Here is a 27,745-nt window from a genome sequence, read left to right as displayed (position 1 = left end):
CGGGCCTGTCTATGCAAAAGCTGGACCATCTTTCCAGAGGGTGATCATCACTTGTGGATCCATCACGGTGGACTCCAGTTGTCCTCAAGGAGTCCAGGTTACTCATTCTTCTGCCTTTTGTGTTTCCAGCAACATCTTAAACGGCATTTAACTTCACTAGATGGAGCCAGGGTTCATGCCACATAAGTATATCTCTGTTTAAACATACTGTATTAATATAAGTTGGAACATACGTGGACTATACTGGATTAATCTGTTGCATTCGAGCCTCCTCCACTTCCTGCCCTCTCAACAGTTGTTAGATTTTGAGAAAAAACATCTATTGTTTCAAAGCCAAAAATCTACTTCCACTCATCTTTATTACATGTTGTCCAGTCTCCAATAAATCTTAGTCTTGTAATGGAATTACTGTACAGGCTCCAGGTACATGTCAGCTGATTTGAATCATCCATCAGTCATTAACTTATTATCGAGTCCCCTGCCCCCCAAAAAAGAATTTGATATTTGTCAGCTCAAGTCAGTTTTAATAACATAACCCAAAATCACAAGTTTCCCTCAAAGTTCATCAGCATTCAGCAGCACCATCTATCTTTAGACCCTAATGTGATGAAATATAATCATGTTAATGTAATCTAAACTAATGTAATAAGGATTTTTGACACAGGGGCTACAAGATTAGATATCATACAGGACCTCCTTCCTTAGGAGGAAGTAATCAGATAATTTACTTAAGTAAAAGCACTTTAAAAGTACTACAAGCTACAAGTAAATATCTTGTTTCTTAAGTATGTACATATAATCAGGAAAATGTACTTTAGGTATTGTATAAAAAATGTGCACATGACTGATTTTCTCTATTTAATGATTGATTGTTTGGTTATAATAATGAGAAATACTGCCACAATTACCCAGAGCTTAGTCGGCTGGTTTAAATTTGAACAAACTAATCATATTTCATCATCTGTACGCGTGTTTTGCATGCAGTAAAGCTTTCAGATGAATGTAAAAGAGTAACATGTACAATATTTCCCTCTGAAATGTGAAAGTATAAAATAACAAAGTACCTCAGATTTGTACTTTAGTGCTCTTTGTTAAATAAGTCTGTAATCCAGCCATGTGAGGAGCAGTAAAAGGAGCAGTAAAATAGTTGGTCTGTTACTATTAAACACAATGGGAGGCTCTAATAATTACCGTAAATAGTCTAAATGACATTCCAGCAGATCTTTACAACAATCTCCTGGCTCAAACCTGAGGGTAGAAGTGATGTCCAACTTTTTTATTCAACATAATTTCATCCTGATTTATTCTCTTAACATCCGCAAACATGTCGTTCATATAAAATATATGCATAAGTTTGCTTTTCCCGCTCCTAAACCATCTCCCGTGGAAATAGCGGACTCCATGTAAAAGAATCCAAAGCGCAAAGACTTGTAGGCGTGAAACTTTCCCCTCAACTTTTCCTCCCACCCACGGCCAATAACAGGGCTGGCTCTAATGTATGGACTCCTCTGATTTGCCCAAGTCTCCTGTCCGTGGAGTGACTGACAGCCCGGAGGAAAGACCTTTTTTTTTTTTTTTCTTTTTGTGTGTGTGTGCGTAATGTGTGTGTGTGTGTATGCGTGTGGTGTGTTTTGTGTGTGTGTGTGTATGTGTGTGTGTGTGTTGCCCCGTTGGACTTGAAGGGGGCTTTACGTGACGACTGGAAGAGGGGGCAACACTTCTGAACGGGAGGCGCAGCGGTGCAGGACAGTTCAGAAGAGCAGAGAGGAGAGGAGCTGTGTGCGGGAGAGAGACGGGTGTCCATCCGTCTACTAGCTGGAGGAACACACACTAACAAACCCCTATGGCTGCTTGAGAAATAACGATACACCCCCCCTCCCCCTTTTCTCTCTCTTTCTCTGGGACTTTTGGCTTTTTTTTTTTTAGTATTATCCTGACCAGAAGTTGTTGCAAGTCTAATTAGTTTCTCCAGGTTGAAAAGTGAATCCACTTGCCGTGGACGTCTCTGGCGGTCATGGATACCCATATAAGATGGAAAGTTAAACGGAGGATAAGGGACGCCCAAATCACTTTAGCGGTGATTTTGCTTTTTGTCACATCGCAAGCAAGTTCAGGTAAGATGCAGATGCTGTGGGATTTTTTTTTTTTTTTGGTTTGGATACAGTTTTTTTTTTTTTTTTTTTTTTTGGAGCTGCCCGCTGCGCTCCAAAGTTTTCCCCCGAGATGTCCGCCCCTCCTCCCAAACTCATCTTTGTTGCCTTTTATTGGTGCCTTTAATATATTCAGCTTGCTCTGTCCGAAACTATGGGACATGTGAAAAAGTTTGAAAAGACTGCACGTTTTTGAGAAAGGAAAAAAAAAAAAAAAAAAAAGCTGTTCACTTATTCTGTCTGTCATCTGGACAGTGGAGGAGCTGGTTCTGCAAAAAATATATATATGTAGGCGTGAATATGTAATATTAAAAGCTTGTTAGATAATAAGTCTGTCCCTGCAATACAAATAAAATATATTTTTCAGATTCAGGTTCTGCTCTTTGCAGATATATTACTTTGTACTCGCAACTTTGCTTGTAGAGCAGTTCAAGAAAGTTTAAAAAAACTTATTCTGTAACTTTTTTTCTTATTTTTAAAAAAAACTGATGAGAGGGATGAGCATAATTTTCATAAGAGGGAGGGGCTGCAGCTTGTCTGAAGTGGTAGGGTGGAGCCGCCTTAAGGACTCCAACATCAGCACAGCACAGTTTCTCAAGCACAGGAAACTCAAAACCTCACTTGTTTAACTAATGACATTCTGCAAATTCTCCCTATGCTTGTTAGAAGCTGTTATATAACTCAGAGTTTGAAAATATTAATAGAAAAAGTTTGGCATGCCACATAAATGTCAGTTAAACCCCAGTCCATATATAGGCTTGGAGGAAGAAGCTTTTTTTTTTGTCATCTTTAGACATCTCTTGTGTGGCACTGTTGTGTCCCTTAGGTGTTAGAGGTCATGCAGTGCTGTGGCAGTAGTAGGGTCTGGGGTCTGGCCTACATGTATTATTAGCACCTTAAGGCTGCCTGGCATGGTTGGTGGTCTGCTGTCTGCTGCGAGGCTCTGACACAGGACTTTTAGGTGAACAGGTGGCTTCTTCTACACGGGCAGTTAGAAAAGTGTCCAAGATTGTGCTGACGGTATGAATGTGATGTGTTGACTGGGCCAGACGCTTACAGTTCGTTGTAGAAACTTTAAAATTATTATAATAAAAACAGATGCCAGTGAAGTGGTTTTTACAAGCTCATATAGGCTATACTGTTAAACATATAAAGGAATTACTGCAGCCTGGTTATTTTCATGTTGCCTATTAAACACTGCTTGTTAACTGAACACATCTTAGGTCACTGTATAATGGTTGGATCCAGATCTGGGTCATTTTTGATGACAGAGGAGGAGTTGGATTGAGTTTTCTTGCTGGGTTGTTAGCCCATGGGACTGGACTGAATCCATTTTGATGCTTCAGGCTGGATTTAATAAGTCCTTAATACCAACAGAGAACAACCAAAGTCTTGTAAGTTATTCTCAAGTGTGCTAGTATAATTCCTGAAACGTGACACTTGAGACAGGCCAGATGAACAATTCAGAGTGCTCGCAACATGCCAACTACATGTTTTATGTAAACTAATCTTGTTCTTCAAGTTTACTTGTATTCACGTTGAAAGGAAGCAGCGAAGCATTAAGATATTCAACACTGATGTTGAATTATGGTAAAATATCACATTTCTGCATGCGTCTCCCACATCACTGTAAACAAGTGACAATTAGACAATTAGACAGTTTGTCAGCAGTAAAAGATTCATCATGACCAACACCAGATGACTTCTTAGCCTCAAGGTGGACCTGGATGTGCATTTATCTGAAAGCTTACAGAGGCCTGTGCAGACACACCATCAGTGTGAGACTTTGCAACTCTGCACACAGTGTGCTCGCATAAAAATGCCGAAGCAATAGAATTTTTTTATGGGGTAAACTATAAAATAAAAAATCTAAATTGAGTGAATTTTACAGTTTATGGAGCTGAAACTACTGGCACCGTATTTGGCAACTATTTATTGTTAATAATGTTTTCATTGTTTTAATTGTTGGGGGCCGAAAGTAGTTATTTTAGCCCATCAGCATAACTAGTTATAACAAACAGTTATTCAAATGTAAGTTTGGGTTGTAGTTTATAAAACTGCAATAATTTTTTCACCACCTGGAGGCAGTAGATCAAACTAAAAGCACGTCACTGACACTGACGTATCACTTATCGTTGTAAAATTGTTCCGGACGCAAAGCTTAACATTAGCACTTCACTTATATCAGAGGAAAATGTCTGTGCTAACTAGCTGCTAACTTTGTCTGTGTGCTGCTGTCTGGTGTTGGCCAGGTTGTGCACGGTTACAGTCGGTGTATCTGAGCTTTTTTTTTTTTAACTGAAAACAGATGCTGTTTGAAATAAGACGGTGACAGTGAACGAAAAAAACAATAAAGTTAAACCCCCCAAAAAAGTCAGCGTGAAGATGCTGAGCAGTAAACTGTAAAAGCTTTCAATCGGTTCGAGGGATCTCTTTCACATTACACATCATCCTTTGATAATAAAAAACAAAATATTAGTGTAGCTTTAAGGTTGAATCTCAAATAGAAGCTTGCCTCCAGTTAAAATGGTTAGCCTGTTAGCCTGAAATGTTATCATGGACCAGAATTTATACATACTGTGAAATAAGACTTCAGCAACTGACAAACCTAATAGTAAAAAGGGAAAATATTGAGATATGCCTCTAGGGTTGCAGCATATTCTCAAAGGGTATAATTAGATTTCTTCTTTTTTTTTGCACACTACCAAAGTGTTTGAAGTCAACAGCAACCTGAGGTCATAGAGGATCAGCGCACTGAATGTAAGGCAAAGCTTTATTAGAGAGAGTGAGTGAAGTCATAGTCCACAGTTCTAAAGGGATGTCATCTCGCCTTGACATTAATGAGGAAACCTTGCTTTAAACCCATGTGCAGAGTGGTAATAACAGAAGGCCTATATGCCATGGAGGTTAAGAATGAGAAGAGGGGTTAGAGTTCAGAGGTGAAGGTCGGGACTTCAGGATTGCCACTGCTGTCAGGTTTACAGTTTCACTGCCTGAAGAAAGGAATTCTTGCTGTTGAAGCTCCATTGCTCCTTGTTTCAGTAAATTCTCCTCCTGACTCTTGGAGGTCAAAGAGAAAGAGCGTCTAGTAATGTAGCATTTAATGGTTTTTAGGAATATAATCCCTGCAATAATTTACAATATTTTGTCTTTGTCTGTCTCAATAGTGTCTATTCAGATGTAATAGGACACCCTCACCTCCTGGAGTGAGACCTCAGTTGTTTTATAGTTTTATGCTCAGCATAACTGCTGTAGTCCAAATCTTGCTTCTTTTTTCCAAATGGTTTCCTTTGTGTTTCTGCTGAGTCGCTACTTAGTTTCCTCAGACTCTTTTCACACGTCTTAGAAAATCTGTTTAGACTCTCTTCACTGTGGTTTGTTATCATTAATTAAGTGAAAACCTTTTTTTGGATGGTCTATGTCGGTAACAAACACTCACACAGAACCAGAACCTATTTGTGCAGAGTACTTCAGTCATCAAAAATACTGAAATAACATTCTTTGAATACCTTGTGCAAATGAAAACAAGGATGGATTTTAGCCAAAGCCATCACCGGTAACCGAGTATTGCAAGAGTTTTGAAAGGACCAGCGGATATGCTGAGGAATCAGGAAATACGGTCATGATTCAAGAATGATGCTATATATTAGGCGTTGATATTTGTTTTATCCTTATGTACGTTTGAAAGGGATAAACAGAAGAAGGCCTCGCTGTTTCACCGAGCGCCTTCACATCTGGAATCGATAAGTTCCATTGTGCTGTCTGCTAAGCCCTCCAAAAAGCCAGAAAAAATGTCTTCCAGATGTTTTCTTCCCATTCGTGGTGGAACAGGGGACCAAGAAAAAAAAAAGAAAAAGAAAAAAATACTGTTGCATTTCTAAAAAGAAAATACACCATCCTGCGCTGTTTTCAGAGAAAATTCCTAATCGAATAACATCTGCAGCCTTATAGCTGAGTTTGTAAAAATAATAGCAGTGTGCTTCACGTTTCAGCCAGGTTCGCACATACACATCCTGGGTCATTAAAAGGTTCTTTTTGTTTAAGGGAGCCAACTTTATGACAGGGTTAAAGGTCGAATACAGCTGGTCTGCAGCTGTTTTTCATTTACAGTCTTTGTGTTTCTGGACTTCTCCTCTGAAGGAATTTATATGGATAAGTCCACTATTATTCACCGCGTATAAAGTTCCTCATGAGGTTCAATTAGAATAGCGCATAGGAGCGATTGAGTCAGCGCAGGACTGAGTAACAACTTCCAGTGTGCTTCAGTTGTGAACTTTACAGGATACTAACAGCTGGTTGCCCTGAAGGATGCTATAGGACTATGATCTTTGTTAATGTTATACCCATTTGACTGAATGAAAAGACAAAGATACAGTTGCAGTAGCTTGTTTTTCTTTTCATTGCGAAAAGTTGGTTGTGTTGAGACTGGTCAAAAAAGAAATAAAAATCTTCTAACCCAGAACTAACACAGCTTGTTCGAGGTGAGAGGCAGACACAGATGTGCATTATCACCGAGCTTGCATGGCAGCCAAGAGACTTTTGGAGAGTCCAGAGACACTGACATCACTCGCACCCATAGTAATCATCTTACAGACATGTAACAAGTTTTTTCCATGGGTTGTTTCCTACTCACCTTTAAGTGGCAATCCTGAGGTCATGTCCAACTCAATCAGATAAGTGGCAGGGAGGGGGGATGGCTTCTTGTGTGTGCCTATTACCATGGCGCGGAGGAAGGAATCTGAGTGAGTTGGACTGTGGAGGGAAGCAGTGACCCTGCAATTGCATGTGCCACTTCAGCCTGTAAATGCAGGCTTTGTGGAAAGGAGTCTGTAAATCAGCTCTAATGTCTGATAACAACACGGGAGATAAAACAAAATATGCAGGACAAATCTTTGACCCCGTGTCAGAGTTTAGGAGATCCTTTGTGCAGCACAAATAATCCATTATCCGACATATTCTGGACAGTATAATGGCTATTCCTTTCCAGGCTAATCAAGCGGCAAATAATTGCAGCTACTCAATGGTACTCTGTACTAATGACACAGCGTGCTTGATTTGAAGCCAGATAGATGGTTGTCTCTAAAGGTGTTTTGACCACAGCTAGTTTCTGCTTTAAAGATATGGATGAAGACAGATGATTTCAGTTCAGATTACAGCTTAAAAGCACAATGTGTCCTCTACACCCTGGCAGGCAAACGCGGACAAAATGGAGGCTGTGGTGTTTGAAAATATCAACACGAACACATCAGTGATGTCAAAGTTGGATTATGCTACCTCATGATGCAACTCCCACTCCTGTATTTGATTTTTGAACAGTATGCTTTGTTGCAGCGTGTAGTTCATGGCAGAGTGAAAAAGTCTGGTGCAGGCTCACAAGCCGAGTATTCACATTCATCTGGGAAACAGTGCTTTTCTCTGTAATGGGGTATTATAATCATTGAGCATGGAAAGCAATGTATGACTCATCCTTTCCAACCCCATTCCCCCTTCCTCAGCCCAAGCTTAGCCACAGCCTGGGCAGTAGAAATACTGAGTGTAAGCATTTCTTTCCTACTAGGGGAAATACAATGGTTTCTGGTCACTCCAGAAGCTTCACTGTCGTCAGATGTCTTCTATTTTTACTTTATTAGGTGACGAAATTAGTAAGAGCTGGATTTTAAAGGCCACATTAAAGTAAGCCAAATTTTTGCTCGCTCAGCAGACTTTTGTAATTACGACTTAGGCTTAATGAATTCAAGCGAACAAGCTAGAGTTTGACCACAGTCCCCTAGCATCTGAAGGAGACAAATGGAAAAAAAAATACGAGCAGAAATACGTTTTTCCCCAACGCCGTCTTCTAGAAATTACATTACTGTAGCGCTAATTTGCAATAATACATTTAATTAGTCAAAAAATGTAATGCCGTCTGGATTTCCTACCAACATAAACAGTGAGAAAACGTTGTTAATGAATCTGCCAAGTCGCAGTTTCAGTAAAATGTTCCCTGACAACACATTTTTGTTGTCGTTGAACGTATGACAACACCATGGCAAATATTCACATACTCACAGCATTTGGTTTTGTTGAGGAAATCCCTGTGGTATAGTGAACAATGACTTGAAGCATGAGACACCAGTGTGTTTACCGTATTAACATGTAACCGAAATCATCATCTTTTCCTAACTTGACCACAAGCGGGTCTCCGGTAACACAGTCCTGCACTTGTGTACTTTGTGTACGCACAAAAAAAAAGACCCCAAAAATGTTTGCCTGTAACACAGTCCAGCCGGTAATTACGATTCCTCATGAAATGTAATTGGCCAAACAACGTTAGTAGTATGCACTTAGTAACTATAGTAATTATGGTAAGTTAGTCATTTCTTGGAGACATGGTTGGTTTGTCAACTCTCCATCTTCGATTATGTTTATTTATTTTTTCATTTTACAAAAGCATCTAATTTAACCTTGGACATGATGTGATTCTTCCTGATTTTTTTGCCTTTATTCAACAGATCAGCTTAAGACAGACAGGAAAGAGGGGAGATAGAAAGGCCACATGCAGCAAAAGGCAGAATTGGCTAGAATTGACTGGGCTGCTGCGATAAGGTCTTTAGTACATAGGATGATTTTGATGACTCCAGTAAAGTATCCTAGTGCCAGTCAGGCACTTTGCTCTCTCACAGTATCTCCTGCTTGCCCACATGGATGTTGTTAATCAAGTATGAAACTGGTAAAAGTGTCAGCCGGAGATAAATTTATGGTTGCCTTGGCTGTCACTGCAACTCAAGCAGATTATTTGGCACTACAGATGGCAAGCTTTCCTTTCCCCAGGCTGCACTTACAGTGTATGCTTGTTATCACTATCACAAGAACAATGATTGATAACCTGAATGATCCTTTTGATTTTCCATTTTCCTGTTTTGACACTCTATCAACAACTCACTGAAGCTATTACTTTTTTTTTCTCCGCCCGTCCTCTCCGTGTGATTTCTTTCTTTTTAGACATTGTTGACATGATTGCCCATATATCGTGAAATGGTTGCTTTTTATGTATTTCTTCTTTTTTTTGTCTCTTGCTGTCACTATTCAGTTGTTCTTTCCTGCAACGAAGCATTGGTCTAGAAGCACTGCAAGATTTGAATTGGTAATTTCGATGCTTTTAGTTGCACATGAGATCATTTTTAATGTTTTGATCTACTTTTGTTGCTGTATATTGGTGTCCATATATTGGTTATCTGGGCTTGGTATAAACATTTACAGATGTCATCGAGTTCACTGAGAATGTTGAAACTCTTTCTTTGTGAGAAAATAATGTGGATTGAGTCATATCATAAGCTTGGAAGCACAGCAACTCAGTGAAGTGTCGGGGAAAATGTGCCACTTAGGCTCGGTGGGTCCTTACTTGCGTGTCAGTGCTGGATAGTCTTTAACAAAGAGAAAAGCTTCAGTTATTGTGCAGGATTTCATATTCATCAGATTTAGTTTCATTGTTTCGTGTAAGTGTGTTGGTGCTGGAATAATGGTTATCTATGAGGCTGGCTGAGAGGAAATGGTTCCCGTTAATATCAGTGCTGCAGGGCCCTCTTTTATCATAACTTTCTTAGCAGTCAGCCATCAAAGCCAAATCTGCTGCTGGAAAGACAGGATGAGAAAAAGGGCTACAATTAAGTTGCTAATGGAGGTCAGAGAATAAAACCGAATGAAGTGCAAAAAGGAGACCAAACTACAAAGAGCAGATTAAGACAGACATCACACATATGCCTCAAAAGTACCATTCCTGTAGTTTCTTGCTGTAAAATGAGCATTCAGAGGTGCACCGTGGAATCTTGACTCAGTTTTTCCATCTCAGTCTGTGGTGGACGCAGACAGTGATTTATCTCCACTGCTGCGAGCTGCAGCATGGAGACAGTGAAGTAAACCATCTGGTATTCCCCCTGTTAAAGCAATAAGAGTCCAGCTAAAAAGCACTGAGCCTCAGAGTACACAAGAGAAGCTCCGGTCAGAAAAACTCTCTGTTCTCTGGATCGTCTTTCAGTGGGTGAATATGAAAAACTGTGTCTGCAGATTTCTGGTTTTTTTTCGGAGTCTGTCAGACCTGCTCGTCATTCCTCGGTGTCTCCTATGAGTATCTCGTGATAAATGTCAGAATGAGTTGATCATGACCAGAGCGATGAAATGCGTTAGGTGCAAAAACAAAAATATCTCACTCTTATCATTTTCCTCCTCTGCCTGTTCCTCCCTGCTGCTGCTGCTGCTGCCTACACATGCAGCTCTCAGCTCCGGTCAGTGGGTCAGCGTCCTGAAAAGTCGGCTTTAAAGGCTGATAAAATGAAATTCAAGTCATGCTGGCATGCGGGGTCATTTACAGACCTCATTTTGCTGATGTAGGTGTAAACGGTGTCCTCAGTTGCCTTTGAGACATGTCACCCCTAACAGAAAAAAACACCCTGTTGCAGTCGCCTATATATTCTTTTATACAAGGCAGACAACATGATTGTTGCTAATGCATTTTTTTTAAAGATTATTTTTTTGGCCTTTTTATGCCTTTGGTGATAGGACAGTTGAAGATAGACAGGAAGCAGGGGGCAGAGAGGGGGAGTAATACGCAGTAAATTAATCGTCCGATGTGGGTTTCGAACCGGGCCCAGCTGCACGAGGACTATAACCTCCACACACGGGGCGGCCGCTTAACTCACTTTACTCGCTTTACTCTACATTAGCCACCGTTAGCAGCACCCATGTGTGTACTGAATTGAGAATAAGTGTGTTAAAGTTAAAGAATGTGTTCGTTCTTCTTTTCAAAGTTACATAATCATATTCTCAGTCCTCTGATTGCATGTGCAATCTTGTCTTCTGTATTGTAAGCACAGTGTTATGTACAAGTTGAACCTTAATTCGACCATTTACCTAAATCGAACTGCAAAGCTTGCATGTAGACGAGCGGCGCTTGCCAAGAATATCTCTGCGAGGGTGATTTGTTAGGTTTATTTAAGCTGCAGTGGGTGCAGGGGGGGGGCGTGTATGACTGCTTGCCATTTTGTTAACTGACATCTCATTCAAGGTTTTGTGCAAGTATTAGCTTACTCATGTGTTGCATATCTGCAGTAGTGTGTGTTGTTCTCTCACAGGATGTCCATGCAGTGTATGTAATGCGTTCAATCTAGCGTAATGCCTGCGGTGTGATTTCCCCCGGTCTGGTCACATGAAACACGGAAGCAACAACTTGAGGTCAATGTTGACGAAAGTTGTTGAAGTTTTTTTTTTTTTTTTTAAATCAGATTCTTTCACCTGATATCTTGATGCGTTTTGGATGAGATGAGCGAGACAAAACATTAACCTCTAAGGGGAAAAAAGATCAGAGGCACCATTTCACGCTCCACATGCCATAATACAATTTATGAGTGTTAGAACTGATTATGGTTTGTGTCAGGATCCAGGTGGCTTTTCATCGCAGCTTTAAAAATTTTCCCTGAGGGAAACCCCTATGAAGTGGAGTTCATTGTAACTTTTGCTCAACAGCGGCTTCTGTGGCCACAAATTGCAAATATAATGAATTCTTAAATGTGTAAAAGTAGAGTCAATAGTGGCAGTCTAAAGTTTGCAAGTATAGACTAACATTACTAACAGACTAAGCAAGGCTGTAGCTGGGAAACCCGTTGAATGTATTGAATTGCGTATGAATTCCACTTCTTTCTGTAAAAGTTACTTAGTCTTGTTTTAAGTAATTAAAGTCAGGTCCTAAATTGAAAACTGCTGCGTTCACAGTGAGGCTCCGTCTTCATAACAGTTGGCTTCGGTTAAGGTTTTATAACAATCAGGTGAAATTAAAAAAAGCTCCTCCTGTCTGTGATGCGCTCTAGGAGGGGGAAGTCACTCATTGGGCATTCTTGTTTTCGGGCTGTGCTGGTTTCCAGGAGAGGCAGGGTCCTCTTTATGGCTGCTAATTACTCCTTGTCCTCAGCGCCAGGTCAAGCATGTGCCTGGAGAGTCAGGCCTCACTTCAGGAAGGGCTTGAGGAGGAGGATAGGGGGCAGGGAAAAAAGGGAAGAATGTTAATCCCCCCCCCCCCTCCATGAAAAAGTCCTTATTCACTGGTCCGGCACCCCTCCTCCTGTCAAATGAAATGGTGCCGTCTGGAGTCGCTAAGTGTTGTTACAAAACGGGCGTGTGTGTGTGTATATGTATGTGTGCATCGAGGATATATGGATAGGTTAGGGGATCCACCACAGTCTTGGCACTGAGCCGAGAGCAGGATTATGAATCTGGCACTTAGAGCTTCTGTTTCCAGAAGGTGGAAAGAAAGTGTAGTGAGGGAGGGAGGGGGGAAGAAATTTGCAAAAAAACCCACATCATACCCACTTTTTTTCTGCAACAGTCAGGTTTAATGTAGTAAGATTTACCACACAGTTTAAAATAATTCACACTTAAGCCATATGTTTTTATGAATTCATTATCCTTTACTTTGCTTGCAACCTCATTCAACTCATGTCTGACAAACAAAGCCATAAAAGGCTAAAAACAAAGTTAACCGCTCCCTTTTTTTAACATTAAAGATGCAGCACTTTGCCCGCTTCTTTCTACATTACACGTGCATGTTTCTTCTTGTGCACATGACTCGGGAAGAGCTAACCGTGGGAGTAGAAGTGGATACTTCACACTCCATCCATCCAACAGTTTATCTTCTTTTATCGGGAGGAGAAAAAAAAAAAAAGAGTTTTGAAACCCGAGAGCTTGAGAGAGTCAAACAAGTTTGGAGTATGTTTGGAGTTCGAGCAACACAAGTTGGACTGTTTTCATCAGCTAAGCCAAGATGCATGTGTGAATCCTTTGAGTTGTTATATTACACTTCAAGAACAACTTGTAATTATGTTGTCAATGGATCAACCTGTTGGACAGCGGAGAAGCTGTTTTTATTTATCTATGAAAAAGAGCTCTGATGCTTTGAAGGATGCACTGTATGGTATTGCTTTTTTCCTGTCTCGCATGAAAGCAGCAGAAGAGGGATGGTGGACTGGCAAAGAAAAAAGCAAACGTACACATGACCGAGTCACATAAACATTTTCTGTGTGTGTACGGAGAACCTGCCTCTTGGATGTGAGGGGCTGTGGTCAGAGAGGGGAACTTATTTTTAGCATCTAAGAGCCAGAGGTGTTGGTCTCTCGAGGGACCTGCCTTGCTAAGTGGGTAAACAACTCAGCTTAACAAGGTGGGACTGAGACCCATACCTGCGGCTTAGGATGTGGTCAGGACAGCTTCCGCTGGAAGGTCGACTGCCGGTGACAGAAAGCCATGAATGAAGGTGTGAAAGATGGAGGGACATAGAAGTGATTGTGTTTGTTACTGGGTCTGTGCTCGTCTGATCAGTTTTTTTTTTTGCTCTTTGCATCAGGTGAGTCATCAGTTTATTGGAAAAGGCATTTGATATGTCTCGGATTTTTCGGTTTATCGTGTTGCAGCTGGTGTGTGGACAGGGAGATATTATGCTATCCTTTCACCGCCCTCCTCTTTTCCTGTAAGCTGCTAATTGGCACTCTCCACCTGGCTCACCTCCAGGTGACCCAGCAAGGGGCCATGTGGTCGCTTTAGGGCGATCTAAAACTTGGGATGAACAAAAGTAATACGATTTCGGTTTCATGTGAGAGGAAAGGAAAATTATGAAATGTAAATGAGGAAACCGTTTGATGATCAAACGGACTGATTGGTGGAGGTGAAGAGAGGTTAACAGGTATGAACTGTGAGACATCCTGATGTTTCCTTCATGGGATTACTCTGTGTCAGTGTGAATTAGCAAAAGCAACAGCAGGGGTCGTGACACACTTAACATCGACTGGATGCTCCTCACAGACCTCCCCCACTATTTTCTTCTTTCCCTGTGATGCTGAGCTGGCTGTTATTATGATGCCGTTATTGTTATTATGACAGCATATTGTTGTGATGCACTGCGAGTGCAGGCCGCCGCTGCCTAGGGGAACTTCTTTAAATCATTCATCACTGCTTTGTGTGTGTTGTTGTCATCGGTAAACTAATAAAAAAGGCCGTGGCTTGTTGGAAAACGTCTGATAAATGTAAGTAGTTTGGCAGCAGCCACTGCCGGGGCTTATCTGTTCGTGTTAAAAGCAAGAACAGCATTTCGAGCACAAGGCGACACGGAAATGAGAGATAATGTATTGACGGGGTGATCTTGAAGTACTCTTAGGCCTCTCAGAGTATCACAGGGAGGGAGATATTTAATAATATTTATATTGATTATATGACGTAAGATATGAAGTTAGTGCTTGTACCTGTCGCCACCACTCTCTAGCAGCAGGGTTGTGTCCATATAAGGCTGTGAGTAGACGGAGCTGTGTGGGGTAGGAAACACTTACATGAAGATGATGAATCAAGTGGAGATGGAAAAGGGAGGCTACGGCTGTTTGGTTCCAACAGCCTGAGAATCAGAGACCAACCTCTCATGGGCGTGATTTTCTTTAATCCTTTAATCTCACACGTAAAACTTTGTCGTTTCATCACGTTCCTCACCACGTCCAACCGTTGGACGGTGTGGTTGTTTCCACGCCTTGTATGGATTCTGTGCAGCCGTCAGCGATCAATTGATTTATCTCCTTGGGGATAATGTGCAGTTGGATGTTGGCAGGTCAGAGTTAGTTACTTTAGTGTCAAAGCAGACTGTTGTGGTTTTTACAGGGAACATTTGTGGCTGTCTGAGAAACGTGCAAAGAACTGTGTGAGCTTTGCCTTTGGTCAACCATGGTCCTTGTTAAAAACGGTATTAAATTAAAAATGCTTTTAGTGCCACCACCACTTACTCATTAGTGACTGGGAAACAGTAGCTCTCTGTGTCTGTCTCACAGGAGCTGATTTTTAGGAAGCCATAGCGTCATTTTTTTATATTTTCTCTCATAGATGCTGCAAAGGTGTGGTGACAAGAAAAGATTCAGTAGTTTTTTTTTCCCCATAAAAATGCAGAATTATACTATTCCAAAACCTTTAGGCATTGTTTTGCAATAATTCTACTGTATCTCTTGGCCATTTTTAGCCAGCTAGATTAAATTATAAGTGGTTTTACCCCCTCCCCCCTCCCCAATAACATCAGTTACAGATTGTACAATACAATAAAAACTCAACAGTATTTTAAAATATCATATTTTCATTATGAATATGTTTACTCTAACAATCAAGATCCATGTATTCAACATTTTTAGTGCTAAAATGTTGAGAATCATGCTTTCCGGGGTGATTATTTGAACGCACAATCCCATCTTTTCCCTAAATCTTCCCTCGTCATGCTTTAATGTTGTACCTGCTGACACCAGAAGTTTATTGTAGGCATTCGGACCCCTGAGCACATCAGTTGCTAAGCGATCAGTGTAACAAAACTCCACATTCAGTGAGATTTGCATCATGTGCATCCTGTTTCATCACATAATATGGTCGACTCTCACTTTCTCAAATTTATAGACCAATAAGTGACAACGCAGCTTTTGATGAACGACAAATGAGGTTTCCCATCAATGTGACGTCCTGACACACTGTGTTATTACACGGGCGCAGTGAGACGAGCTCATTAAATGAACCTCTGTCATCATGGCGAATGATAGACATTGGCTGACTTTCTGTCTGTCTCTTCATTATGAGTTGATGACAGACAAATCTGTCTTTTTGTTTAGACCCTTAACCCGCCTGGAGGCTCTCTCTGTCGCGGTATTCACTTCAAAGGAATATAAATGTAGTAGTATGAGTAGATGCTGCCGTAGGTGGGTTTTATCAAACAGATCTGGTCTGGTGCTTGGATTTATACGTCCCTCTCAGATGAGCCGCTATTACGTATCTGTGCGCCGCTGCTAAATATAGCTCCTTAAAGCAATGTTATCCTCCACACATCAGCACGTGTAGTGATAAAATGACAGTTTGGATATTAGACTTTCAAAACAGGAAGTCTGGGCTGGATTTTATGAGATAGATATTGTGTTTGTGTGATTTGTTGTCACGCACTTGGTTTGTAAATCAAAGAACTTTTTGAGGAGCTCTTGGAATCTTCCAATCGGACGTCAACTTGATGAGGAGGAAGTTTTTTTGTTTTTTTTTGTCGCAATCACTGTACAACTGTGGACAAACACGTGTGGCCAAAGCTCTCTTAAATGGAGACCTCTGTTTAAGAATTTTTTTTTTTTTTATCGATCTGTGCTGCACGTGAGTCCTGTGTAATGACATCCAGCTGGAGCCCGTTGCAGGGTAACGCAGAATGTACAAACACTCGATCGGGCCCGTTCCCTTTTCCACTTTTCTTCTTTTTCCCAGCATCCTTTTCACTCTCAGGATGGATGGATGAGGGCTATTGAGTTTTTCTTTTTTTTTTCTGAACGGTGTGTGTGTGTGTGGTCTTTGTAGCCAAACACTAGGACTGTTGTACCTGTGTGTGTGTGTGTGGGTTGCCTTCACCTCTCCACATAACAACACAAAAATGCGTCCACCACAATACAACTGCATGCTCGCTATTGTTTTATTTCTTAAACTCCTGCACCATAAACTTTTGTTTGCCTCTGTTTAATTTGCTTTCTCACTTTAGTGTTTGCCCTCCTCTAAAACACCCTGACAGCCCCCTGTCCTTATGCAAGTATAACGTCCCTATAGACATGACCTAGTGTCCTTCTCGGTTCACATCTTCCGCTGGAGGCTAATGGGTGTCATTGTCTAGCTCGTTGTGTGTGAATCTGGCTGCAGTAACAGCTGTTTGTCCTGGGTGGTTTTGGCATATGAGGGTGCGGTTCAGGGTCAAACCCCATGTCACATTGTCCTGACCCAGTGTACTTCTGTGGTGGCCTGGTTACAGCTGGGACGACCGGCCTGAAAGTGTGCTAATTGCATGGTTGTGGCCAAGGGGAGGCAGTGGTAGATTTAGCATTGCAGGGAAATGGATGGAAGCATGGGTTTCTGTGCAGTTGTAACCCATGATCATGGTGATCTATAAACGGGCACATCTCTGTTTAGCGCCTAAATGGATAACAGAAATCTTCTCTGAACCACAACAGTGGGATCTCCTACTGAGTAACTACAATGTCTGAGTCAGCAAAAGACAAAAAATAGAGACAATGGTTAAAAAAAAAAAAGGCCATAATGAAGGCTTATTTGATACAAGGAAAAAATGGTTGTATCTAAATATGCTTTGTATAAACAATATGATAAATGGGGTGTAAATTTAGCTAAATGTACTATGTAGTTTGGACAAATGAGACAATGTAAGTGCTATTTCAAAGTGTTTAAAAAAAGAATCTAACGTCCTTTTTTTTTTTTTTCTTCTGTCTCTTCTTTTTCTCCTTCTCTGTAGCGGAACCAGCAGACCTCTTGAAGATTTTAGATTTTCACAGTTTACCTGAGGGTGTTTCAAAAACAACGGGTTTCTGCTCACATAGGCGGTCAACACAAGGACCCGATGTGGCTTACAGAGTATCCAAAGATGCCCAGCTCAGCGCCCCCACCAAACAGCTGTATCCAGGTGAGTATCTGACCAAAACACACACACACACACACACACACACACACACACACACACAGTATCCAGACATCAAACAGACCAGTTTTCCATGCTTACACTCCAGGTTAATCACCACAGATGCTGTGGCTCTTTCAAGATCTTTAACTTACAAGTTATCTCTGCTACACAGTCTTGCCATCTGGTCAGCTTTATGACCTTTCACCCCGCATCATAATAAACCGGGATTATGATCATAGCTGTGCTCCCACCTGGCTCCAGCTCCTTTCCTTCCCACCGAGCCAGAAGTTTTACTGGCTCCTGCTATAACATGATTATTTGTTAACTCTCTATATACATTTATGGGGATGTTTATGGCGTTTCTTTTTACAAACGTGTTTACCCCTTACTGAAACATACACAGCAGCTTTATACATACAGCTTTTACTGGTAAGCCTTGTGCTCGTCTAGCACATCTGGACACTTCTGGTAACTTGGTTAATCCTCTTTCTTAGCAACACACACTTAAACGTTCCATAAAATCTTTGGGATAAATAAAGATAATGCATGCTAACCCCCCACCGCTGAAAACACACACCAGATGCATGAGAAATCCAGCCCTGTAATATTTGATGTTGTAGGAGGAGCCGGACGATGGAAAAGCAGTGAAAATAGGGGTGGTAGAGGGGAGGGAAGTCTGGGGTTCCACTTTTGCCTTGTTCTATTGTGCTGACGTGGCTTTGGGTTACTGCTCTATGGTGTGCTGCAGTACTACTTTCCTCTCTCTCCTCCCTCTCCGGCAATCTTTTCTTCACTTTTCTCCCTCCTTCTCTCTCTTTATTTTCCCTCAAGCGCCATAATTTTTCCCTCAATCATTTCTCCTAGACTGCTGCTGCCTCGCTGTGTTTTCTCCCCTTTGTGTTTCATCTAAACTCTGTCTGGTAAGACATCCTGGGCTACCTTTTTCCTCTGTACTCTGTTTCTTTTTACAGCAAAGAAAATCAAAACCATAATGACCCAGACAAGTAGTTTCTGAAATTATTATGATTGGTTTCCCAGCAGCTAAGAGCACACAAAAACAACAGAAAGACAGTGGTGATGTGGTTTAGATGCAGAAAAAGAAAGAAATAATAACCCTTCTTGTGAGCAAAGCTCCCACAAAGCTTAGATTGGATGAGAGCCCCATTCATGGTCCTCTGAGATGTTGCACTGGCCTTAGTGGACCTTTGATCCATGTCATTGCTCTTCTTTGAGGCTTAAAGCTAGAGCCACAGGCCTCCTATGGCCTGCATGCCCTATCATGCGCTCCAATCAGGCAAACACTTTTCACTTTGAAGCTCTATGACAGCAGAGCCCCATATGAGTCTCTGTTTAGATACATATGCTATAATTATACACATGCTACTCTGGATCATCCAAAATAACAGTCCACATAAAACAAACCAAACTTAGAGGAGTTCATAACAGGCACCACACAGTCTTAAGGTGCAAACAGAGTAACTAACCGTCTGTGTCTTAAGGAACTTAAAATCTAGTGCAAGCGTCTGTGATGTGGTCCCACTCTCGCCTCGACATTAAGAGAATGTACAGCTAATATATTCCAGAAGGCAGCTAAACTTGTGAGATCATTTTATCCATCTCTTTTTTTCCCCTTTAACTAAGTTTGCTACTGAGTTATGACTTTGGCCCGAAGCCTGGAGGTACAATTTGCCTAAATTTATCAGCACGGCACCTTGCCTCCTGAAGGTAAAACAATGCCACAAAGAGATGACAAAAGCATACAAGCATGCCGGTTTTGTTATGACTATAATGTTAGCAATATAAACCACAGTAGCTGTGATTTGAGAACACACTGGCCCGTGACCCCCTTAACCACAGACTGTCTGTGATGATGTGTTGGAAACGAGCAAGCGCAGACATGCAATCATTAGGCAAACATGTGGAAGGGATGATTCATTTGAAACTACCGAGGGACTGAAAACAGAAGCGTCCTTTCTTAACGTTATTATACGAATGAGAAGTAAAATAACGGGGCGACGAAGCCGCCTGCCTCATTTCGCTTTTATACCTCACACTTCCCATGTCCTGACCTCATATGGTAACTCTGCATGTGTCCATATTAATCTTTAAGAGGGAGCATGTATGAGCGCATGTAGAAAAAAATTCTAATCACCATTTCTGGCTGTAGCTTTGATGCAGAGGGGTCCATGGACAAGAAAGTAGTACAAACGCCAATGACAGAATGATGCAGTGGCTCAAAATATTCCCCAAAAAAAGACAAAGTTTCCACCTAGCTGTGTATATCCAGCTTATATGCAGCCATCAGTGTAATGTAATGGTTGGCATAGCGACATTTGCCCCAAGAACCCATTCAAATCATATCTTTCGTAATGCTTAAAAGTACCAGACCCGGAAATGTTGGCTTTTCTTTGTGCACGCTCTACCCGAGTTAGACAAGAGGCCATGTGTTGCAAATTGTATCCCCAATTGTAATCAATATTTCAAATGTGCTGCTCACGCTCGCACATGTTCGAAGGAAAAAAACAAACAAAATCGTCATATTCCACGTGTCTTAATGGGGAAAATACTACGTTTGGAATAAAGCCTAATTTGGAATATCCAAAAAGGAAAATGCTGTTTACATGACCTGTATCAAATTCGGAATAATACTGGGAGACTTGTGTGTGCATGTAAACATAGTCAGTGTGTCTAAATGGCATGAGCTGGCACTTGGCATTCATATTTGTGGTCTGGACTGGCTGTTCAGTGAGGTCCCTCTTCTGCAGCCTTAAGTGAGATTCAAACTAAGTAGTTCGAAGTAGATCACAAGCTGTAAAAGCAATAATGGCGCTGTTGTTTGCTAACGTGGCCCAGGAGTGACATATTCTATTAACTTCATTCAGCTTCGGGCGATATTGACTGTTGTGCTCACGGTGGTGCTTTGCCCTGTATTTCATTATCTCAGGTATTTGTTTTATTCCACACGCATAGTGTTATTAAATTTCGGCAGAAACCTGTCTTTAATTGTGAAGAATATTACACACGATGAAGAACATACAAAAAAACACAGTAAAATAAGATAGCTGTTATTAGAAATCCAATTTTCCATTACAAAACACAAAAGGAGCATTAACACCATGACTGTATTTAAGGGACGCGTGATAAGAAACCAAACTCCGATAACCAATCGTTTTTAACGCCATCATAGCTGATAAAGATAATTAAATGGAAGTGGTTTAATCCTCTCCATCTTAAGGTTATGCAATTCATCAACCTTGAATGATACCCTCTTTGCTTCCAGCAATGCTAGGTGATGTAGAAGATGTAGAAGCAATCCAAGACGGATCATAGAGCATCAGATACTCCAATCGGTCTTTTTGCTCATAATCAAAGATTAGCTGTTCACAAACAAAAAGGCACGTAATGATATACACGTCCCATCTCTCTCTCTTTCGCTATCTGTATCTCTTTGTCCACGTTTCTCCTTTTTTTTCTGCACACCAACAACAGACAGGTACACTTGTTGTCTCCTCAGAAATGTGCAATCCCACTGGAATGCTGCGTGTCTCATACAGAAGCAGGGATTTGGACACGGCGATGACTGAGTGACCAATTACAGGACACAAGACTTTCTAACCCATTTACCTGCTTGCATGCACACTGACAGATGGTGGAGGGGATCAGTCAAAGTGCTGGCATGACTCCTGCCACTCCCTGACTGTCGAGGCGTTCTGGAAGTTTGGTAGCTGGAGAAGAATAATTGAGGTGTAGATGTCAAATGCCACCAGGGTGAAATTGAAGACGAGATGGCAAACCACCCTCTCTGTCTCTTTTAACCTCTCTCCATCAACTCTAATAATGTAGTCCTCCCATCGTCAAAATAAAAGGCAGCTTTAATTGGTTATTTAATCTGGAGGAAATTATTGGGTTGTGCCTGATTGGCTGGTTTAGATGTCTGGGGTTGTCTTTGAGTCTCCCAGACACTGATGGTGGTGCTGCCAGTGTAAACTCCCAGGACTCCTGGCACCACAGCCTTTCCATTCCCACCATCTCCACGCACACACACACACACATACACACTAAATGAGGAATGAGGTATCTCTCATCTGGTGGCCTGAAGTAGCGGTTTGAAAGACACATTCCAGAGAAACCTGAGCTTTTCTGAACACCCCCCACCCCCCCCTCCACTCTGCTATGAGGTCCTGAGGAGAGAGCGAGGAAGAAGGGACGCCGACACAACAGAGTGTTCATTTAATCTCTTTCCTCTATTTTCCGTCAGCCTCCTTCTTTCACACTCCTCTCCTCGGTGTTATGATGGAGGTTCCCTCAGGGCATCTCGGTCCTTGCACGGGACACGATGCATAAACATGAATCCACAAATGAGAAACCTTGCTGCGTAAACACTACTTCAGGGACAGGTTTGATTCTGCCTTCCAAAAATAATACTTGGAATTTTAAAAACTTGTCATTGTCATTTTGTCCCCACCCCACAGCTGACCCTTGACCTCCACACAAACTGCCGGTCCTGAGCCAGCGCTGAGTCATTGTCCATGCAGACAGACATTGCTCATGCAACAGGATGTAGCAACAAACTTTCCTTTCTTTTTTCAGACATTTCCCACATTTCTTTTCGCACCATGTCACTTTGATTTTGTGATATACGTGTCTGCCGCCATACAAGGTCGTTGGAGGGCTGCCTGTCTCTTCTCCTTCTTTCTTAATGTTCTTTCTCCCTCCTGTCTCTCATGCTGTCTGCCTCAAACCACCCCATCGAAACATCTGTCAATTAAAGCAATGTTTCTCATATGATGCCAAGCTGAATTCCTGAGGGAGCACGCTGCCAAGGCATGTGCTCTCCGCATGATGTGATTTGATGCCTGGCATTAATGAACGAATCATAGAAAAAGGCAGGAAGACAGGACAAGCACAAATACACACAGATGCCCAATGGCTGAAAAACGATGTATAGAAATCAAAAAAATAAAGTGATTGGATGTTGGTGGTACGGGAGCTTCTCGACTTTTCTCTTTTTCTTTTCTTCTTTCCTTTTCCACTATCTTTTCCGAACCCCAGCTTTCCACAGCGCCTTCCCTCTGAGGCGTCTTTTTCTCTGTGGCTTCTGATTGGCTCCTCAAACCACTTCACTGTAGCATTTTCCAGCCTGCACATACTGAACAGCGAGGGTCTGCTACTGGAATCCAAGTGGTTTCTTTGCTTATGCTAAAACATATCTCTCATAACAATAGTGCTTTCAATAGGCAGTTCTTTTTTTAACCCCAACTAAAAGATCAAAAAGCTCTGTTTACCTAAAGTGTAGTCTGACCTCTACATAAGCGGCCGCCCCCTTTTTCTGGGGTCCTGAGAACACCCCACTAAGGGAATCTGTCTGGCAGATGTGCTTTGCACTTAAGCAAAATGGAGGAAATAGTTGAGTCTGCACAGTGGAACCATGCAGATAGAGGCAAACACAGCTTTTTCTATGAATGTTTCTGCACCTTTTATGTGTTCAAATACCAACTTATGATTGGTATTTCTATTTCCACACTTATGTGCCTTTAACTCTTTCTCCTGTAATTTTTTTCCTCCTTTCTGACCCTCTGCCATGGCATCTCAGTGTCTGGTAGATCGATCAGCTGTGGGAGAAGAGAGAAGTGGAAAGGAGGGGTTTGAAGGATAGTTCGACAAAGTCTCCCAGGATCACATGCTTTTGTCATTAAGCCTCTCATCCTGTGCTGTGCTGGAAATGCTCCACTTGTGCACTTCAAACTTTTGTTTTTTCTTCTGACCGGCCTTTAGTCTGCCAGCCATCCCTTTCAGATTAATCCTATCCTGTTACATTTTGGGCACTCCACAAATCGCTGATGTTTCCTTTCGGCCCCTCTTCCTAATTCTTCCAATACAAACTATCTTTGTCTGTTTTTGTAACATTTCTTTCCATTAGAAGTAGTGTACTCCCTCCTGACACCAAAGAGCGTAGTCTCCTAAAATAATAATAAGATTACAACATTCTGAATTCTCGAACATAGTATTCCATTCTTGTTATGATGATGAATAGTTCCCGCTACTTCTAAATCTCCAAAACGTTTCCCTCTCTCTGTCCAACCCACCGTATGTCCTGCCAGGTGATGTGTTCCCAGAGGACTTCTCCATCTTGGCTACAGTGAAGCCTAAGAAGGGCAGCCAGTCCTTCCTGTTGTCCATGTACAACGAACAGGGCATCCAGCAGCTCGGACTGGAAGTGGGCCGCTCTCCCGTGTTCCTGTACGAGGACCACACAGGCAAACCCAGCCCCGAGGACTACCCCCTGTTCAGAGGTGTCAACCTAGCTGACGGAAAGTAGGTGCACTTGTTGTTTGCTCGATGAACATCTATCAATGTTCCACCACAGCGCTCTTATATCAGACCCTGCTTTTTGTTTATTCATCTTTCCCTCTAATTAAAGTCCAGGTGAATTTACTCTTTCGTGAGGGTTTAGTTTGTTAAGCGGGCACCTGGTCCAGGTGTCTCTTTTTTGCATGTGATCGTCTACATTTAATCCCTCAATGTCGATTGCTGTGTCTCTCTACTTTCAGGCACATTATAGAATTTCTGTTTCTGCATGACCAAAAACTGGGATTAAAGAAAGAGTAAAATGAGATTCCGTTTCACTCCAGAAAACAGAACAAGGATATATTTGAATTTGAACGAGAGACCAAACACAAAAGGGGCTCTTAGTAGTGTGTAACAAGTGTGTAAATGGGCAGCATGTAACCCAGTAAGTGTGTGAATTAACTTCACCGTCTCTTTTTAGATGGCATCGAGTGGCCATCAGTGTGCACAAGCAGACCATCACCCTCATTCTGGACTGTAAAAAGAAGACCACCCAGAAGCTGCTCCGAAGCCCCCACCCCATCATCGATACCAAGGGAATTGTAGTGTTTGGAACTAGAATACTTGATGAAGAAGTCTTTGAGGTAGGCACTACACTGTCGCTCTTCATCTACATGTTTAATTACTGTATAACTTATTACATCTTTGCACCATTTAGGACTGTTTCTATGTTTTCTCAGTGTCATTTAGTTGCACACAAGTTTTATACTCAACTATAACGTTTGTGACAAGTCTGCACACCACCAGTCAACTTCACTCTGATTTAAAGTCTTTAAGCGAATGAGATAAAAGCAAGCAAAGCAGTTAAGCACAGACACATTTGGCTGCGGGGCGAATGATGGTCATCCTCAATCCCCACTCTGCGTGTCATGGTGCATGTGATGGAAACTGTGGTAGCGGCCACATCCTCTAGATGATGTGTGGATTCGGCTTGTGGAGCCCCCTCCAACATCTGATCATTTAACCTCTGCCACCCACTCGTACACATGCACACAATCGCAAATCAAATTTAATTTCACGGTGCCATATATTCCGCATCTTCCACACGAAAACATGAATAAAACGTGTACGTCCACAAACTATTTTTAAGTGCTGCCTCGACGTGGCTGCTGAGCAGTTAGAACCTATAAGTCATATTTCTGTTTGCGGTTGCGTATCTGTATTCTGAATTGGCTGCAGTGGTTTTGTTTACAGAGATTTTTAACAAGCGGTGACAGGTTTTCATTATTAGAATTAGGGCTTTACTTCTTCCTTCCTCCTCTTTTTATGTCTATAAACTCTTTGTGGCTTGAGATGAAAGATTTTAATAGTAATCTGACTAGTGACGGGAAGCCTTTTGGGGTTTACGATACCCAGAGATGTGCATCACAGCATAAAACCTTTTTTTTTTCTCTTTCACCTAGTGTGATAGAATCAGAATTAGTTTAGATTGCAGTAGTGTATATATTTTTTTGCTCTTAAACATGACCCCCGTGTGGGGCACACACACCCATAGAGGCACAAGGAATAGTATTGTCTTTGTTCCTGTCAGAGTTGTGCTTGTTTTAAAGGGGGATTAGTCTGCGAGGCTGAGGCATTCAATAATAATTAGTAACAGAGGCTGACTGATGTGAGTGATGCTGAGCCAGCTAACCTTTAACCTCACCGCTGCTCAGCGAGAACAGACAAAAAGAATGAAATATGACATCACCCCCCCTGCAATCCCCTAAAGTTGGTTTTCGCCAAGCCTTTGGGGGGATAGATATATGATGGGATATAAAACTAAAAGTAAAGCTTCACTTCTTGTGCTCATTCAAAACTATTAATCATGGCCTCACAACTGAAGCCAGATTTTTATATTGCAAGAAAAACATATAGTATGAACTATATGGGTATGAGCAGGGGAATACAGCGCTGTTTTATCTTACATGGATTATGTTCTTTCTAGTTCCTAGTGAAGTTGTTGACTTGAACTATTTAATGAGGGATAAATACAGATGTTTGTTAGTGTATGTTCGTGTTTGTGAGTTTGTGCTATTATTTCCCACTAAGCCTAATGGCCACTAGTAAATTCCTCCAGTTGCCAACAAGATGACTACATTTATACGGCACAGTTGTATTTCCATTGTAATTTTATTATTGCCCGTAGCATACTCACGATGAGATCGGGGTGATACTGGAACAATTTTAGAAATCGTACCCAGTTATCAAGGCCACGGTAACACTCCAGTTGTTACCGTGGGAACAGACAGATATTTTGTGGGAGATGTTAAAAGCCCTCCTGCTGCGTGTCTGCCAGTTGGGAGACGGGACAGGCTCCAGTGCGTGCAGAAAATGGAAAATATGCCACATAGTTTCCAAATTATGCTCGGGCTGTGCTCTTTTCCTCCTCTTCCTCCCTTCTCCCCTCTGTAGTTTAGTCTGATCCTGTGTTGACTTTTGCCAGAGTGAGTTACCACCAAGAGGTGTTGAGCATGAAAACACTCCCCCCCCCCCCCCCCCCCCAGAAAAAAAAAAGGTATTTGATTTCACCGGCAGGCCAATTAATTCAGCTGACTCGAGAGCCTGCGATTTCCAGCCTCTTTAGAAAAAGAACAGCATGTTAAACGGGAACAGCACTTTCGAACTGTAAATTTGTGAGAGCATTCTTTTGATTTGTCCCAAATTTTCATTCAGAGTTAGGAAATAGATTTCCTTGCATCATTCGCAAGAGTTATCAACATCTTTGAATGACACTGTGTTTCTTTTGCCCGTAGAGTTCTTTAGAGGATCTCGGGCCTTTTCTTTACATACAGCAGTCAGGAGACAAGTAGCACTTACTGTATGCTGAGGTGGTTTGTGGTTTGGTTTCGGACATGGTTATTGTGGTCAAAGCGAGAGCGTCTACCCTCTATAAGTACCATAATGTTATTTTTTTTTTCTTAGTAGCTTGCATAAGCACACTGTAGCTTGCCAGTAAAGACAATGAAGGTGATGATTATATAAGAAGACAGGTATTTTGCCTGATAATCAATGCTCATCTGTTGCAAATTAAATAGTCATTACTCTCTCGTAATGACTGCATTATACATGTGACAATCAATCATTAAGAGCCTATCTTTAGCAACATCCAGCTAATGACTTTCAGTGATGTTTTTCTTCATGACTGCAGGGTTATGGAGATGGAGAGAATATTCCAGTGTGCTTTCATCTCTGTTATTCAGAAGGCGGAGCCCGCATGACATAGTCCATCTGCCGAATGTGTCCTTTGATTTCCGTGTTCACAGTTGTTTCCTAGTGCGAGTGCCAAGAAAAACTTAGAGATAATTTAATGCTCATCCCTCTGTTCTAAGCAGCGTTCAGTGAAATAAACGGGCTGCGGTTGGTTTGAGATGGACCACTTGGCCTCACTCAGAGGTAATCCTCGGGGGGGATCTCGAGTGAATCAAGGTGGAGCCGTGCAAACACAGCAGTTCTTGTCTGGCCTCCATTGTCTCAGCTGAGGCAGAGCCAAAGCATCCTCGTCCTGTATGAATGTGGGTGATTTTTCTAGTGTCGCCTTTTTGTCACAGAACGACATAAATTTGGCATATTAGAGAGCTGGAGAAGAGTAGATTGGAACACGGCTGCGAAAAACAAGATGTTCCAGATTGAGAGCGCGTGTGGTGGAGCGGAGAAGCCGGAGCAGTAGGTTCAGGTAGTAAAGCCAAAACTCTTGGGTCATACTCTGGAAAGAATGAGGAGCTCTCTCCCCACTGATGTCAGCTTTAGAACCACGGCCATACCACATGACATCATCCAGAGGTTTCCTTGGTATCCA

The 27,745-nt window shown here is 41.8% G+C and overlaps 1 protein-coding gene across 2 annotated transcripts in view; it reads left to right on the top strand.

Annotated features, from left to right (window-relative positions):
• Positions 1 to 1,602: 1,602 nt before the first annotated feature.
• The window catches only part of col5a1 (procollagen, type V, alpha 1), a 71,499-nt gene continuing 45,356 nt past the window's right edge, over positions 1,603 to 27,745 (top strand). The window contains exons 1-4 of one of the 2 annotated variants that reach the window (XM_027282035.1): positions 1,603 to 2,114; positions 17,455 to 17,622; positions 23,721 to 23,934; positions 24,389 to 24,551. In XM_027282035.1, the coding sequence (XP_027137836.1) occupies positions 2,015 to 2,114; positions 17,455 to 17,622; positions 23,721 to 23,934; positions 24,389 to 24,551 (645 nt within the window). In that variant the 5' untranslated portion in view covers positions 1,603 to 2,014. The remainder of the gene's footprint in view (positions 2,115 to 17,454; positions 17,623 to 23,720; positions 23,935 to 24,388; positions 24,552 to 27,745) is intronic. The other variant, XM_019269066.2, reaches the window with a different exon arrangement.

This window comes from Larimichthys crocea, chromosome IX, assembly GCF_000972845.2.
Source record: "Larimichthys crocea isolate SSNF chromosome IX, L_crocea_2.0, whole genome shotgun sequence".
Lineage (NCBI taxonomy): Eukaryota > Metazoa > Chordata > Actinopteri > Sciaenidae > Larimichthys > Larimichthys crocea.
Note: the sequence above shows the minus strand (reverse complement) of the source record. Positions and strands in the feature narration are given on the sequence as shown.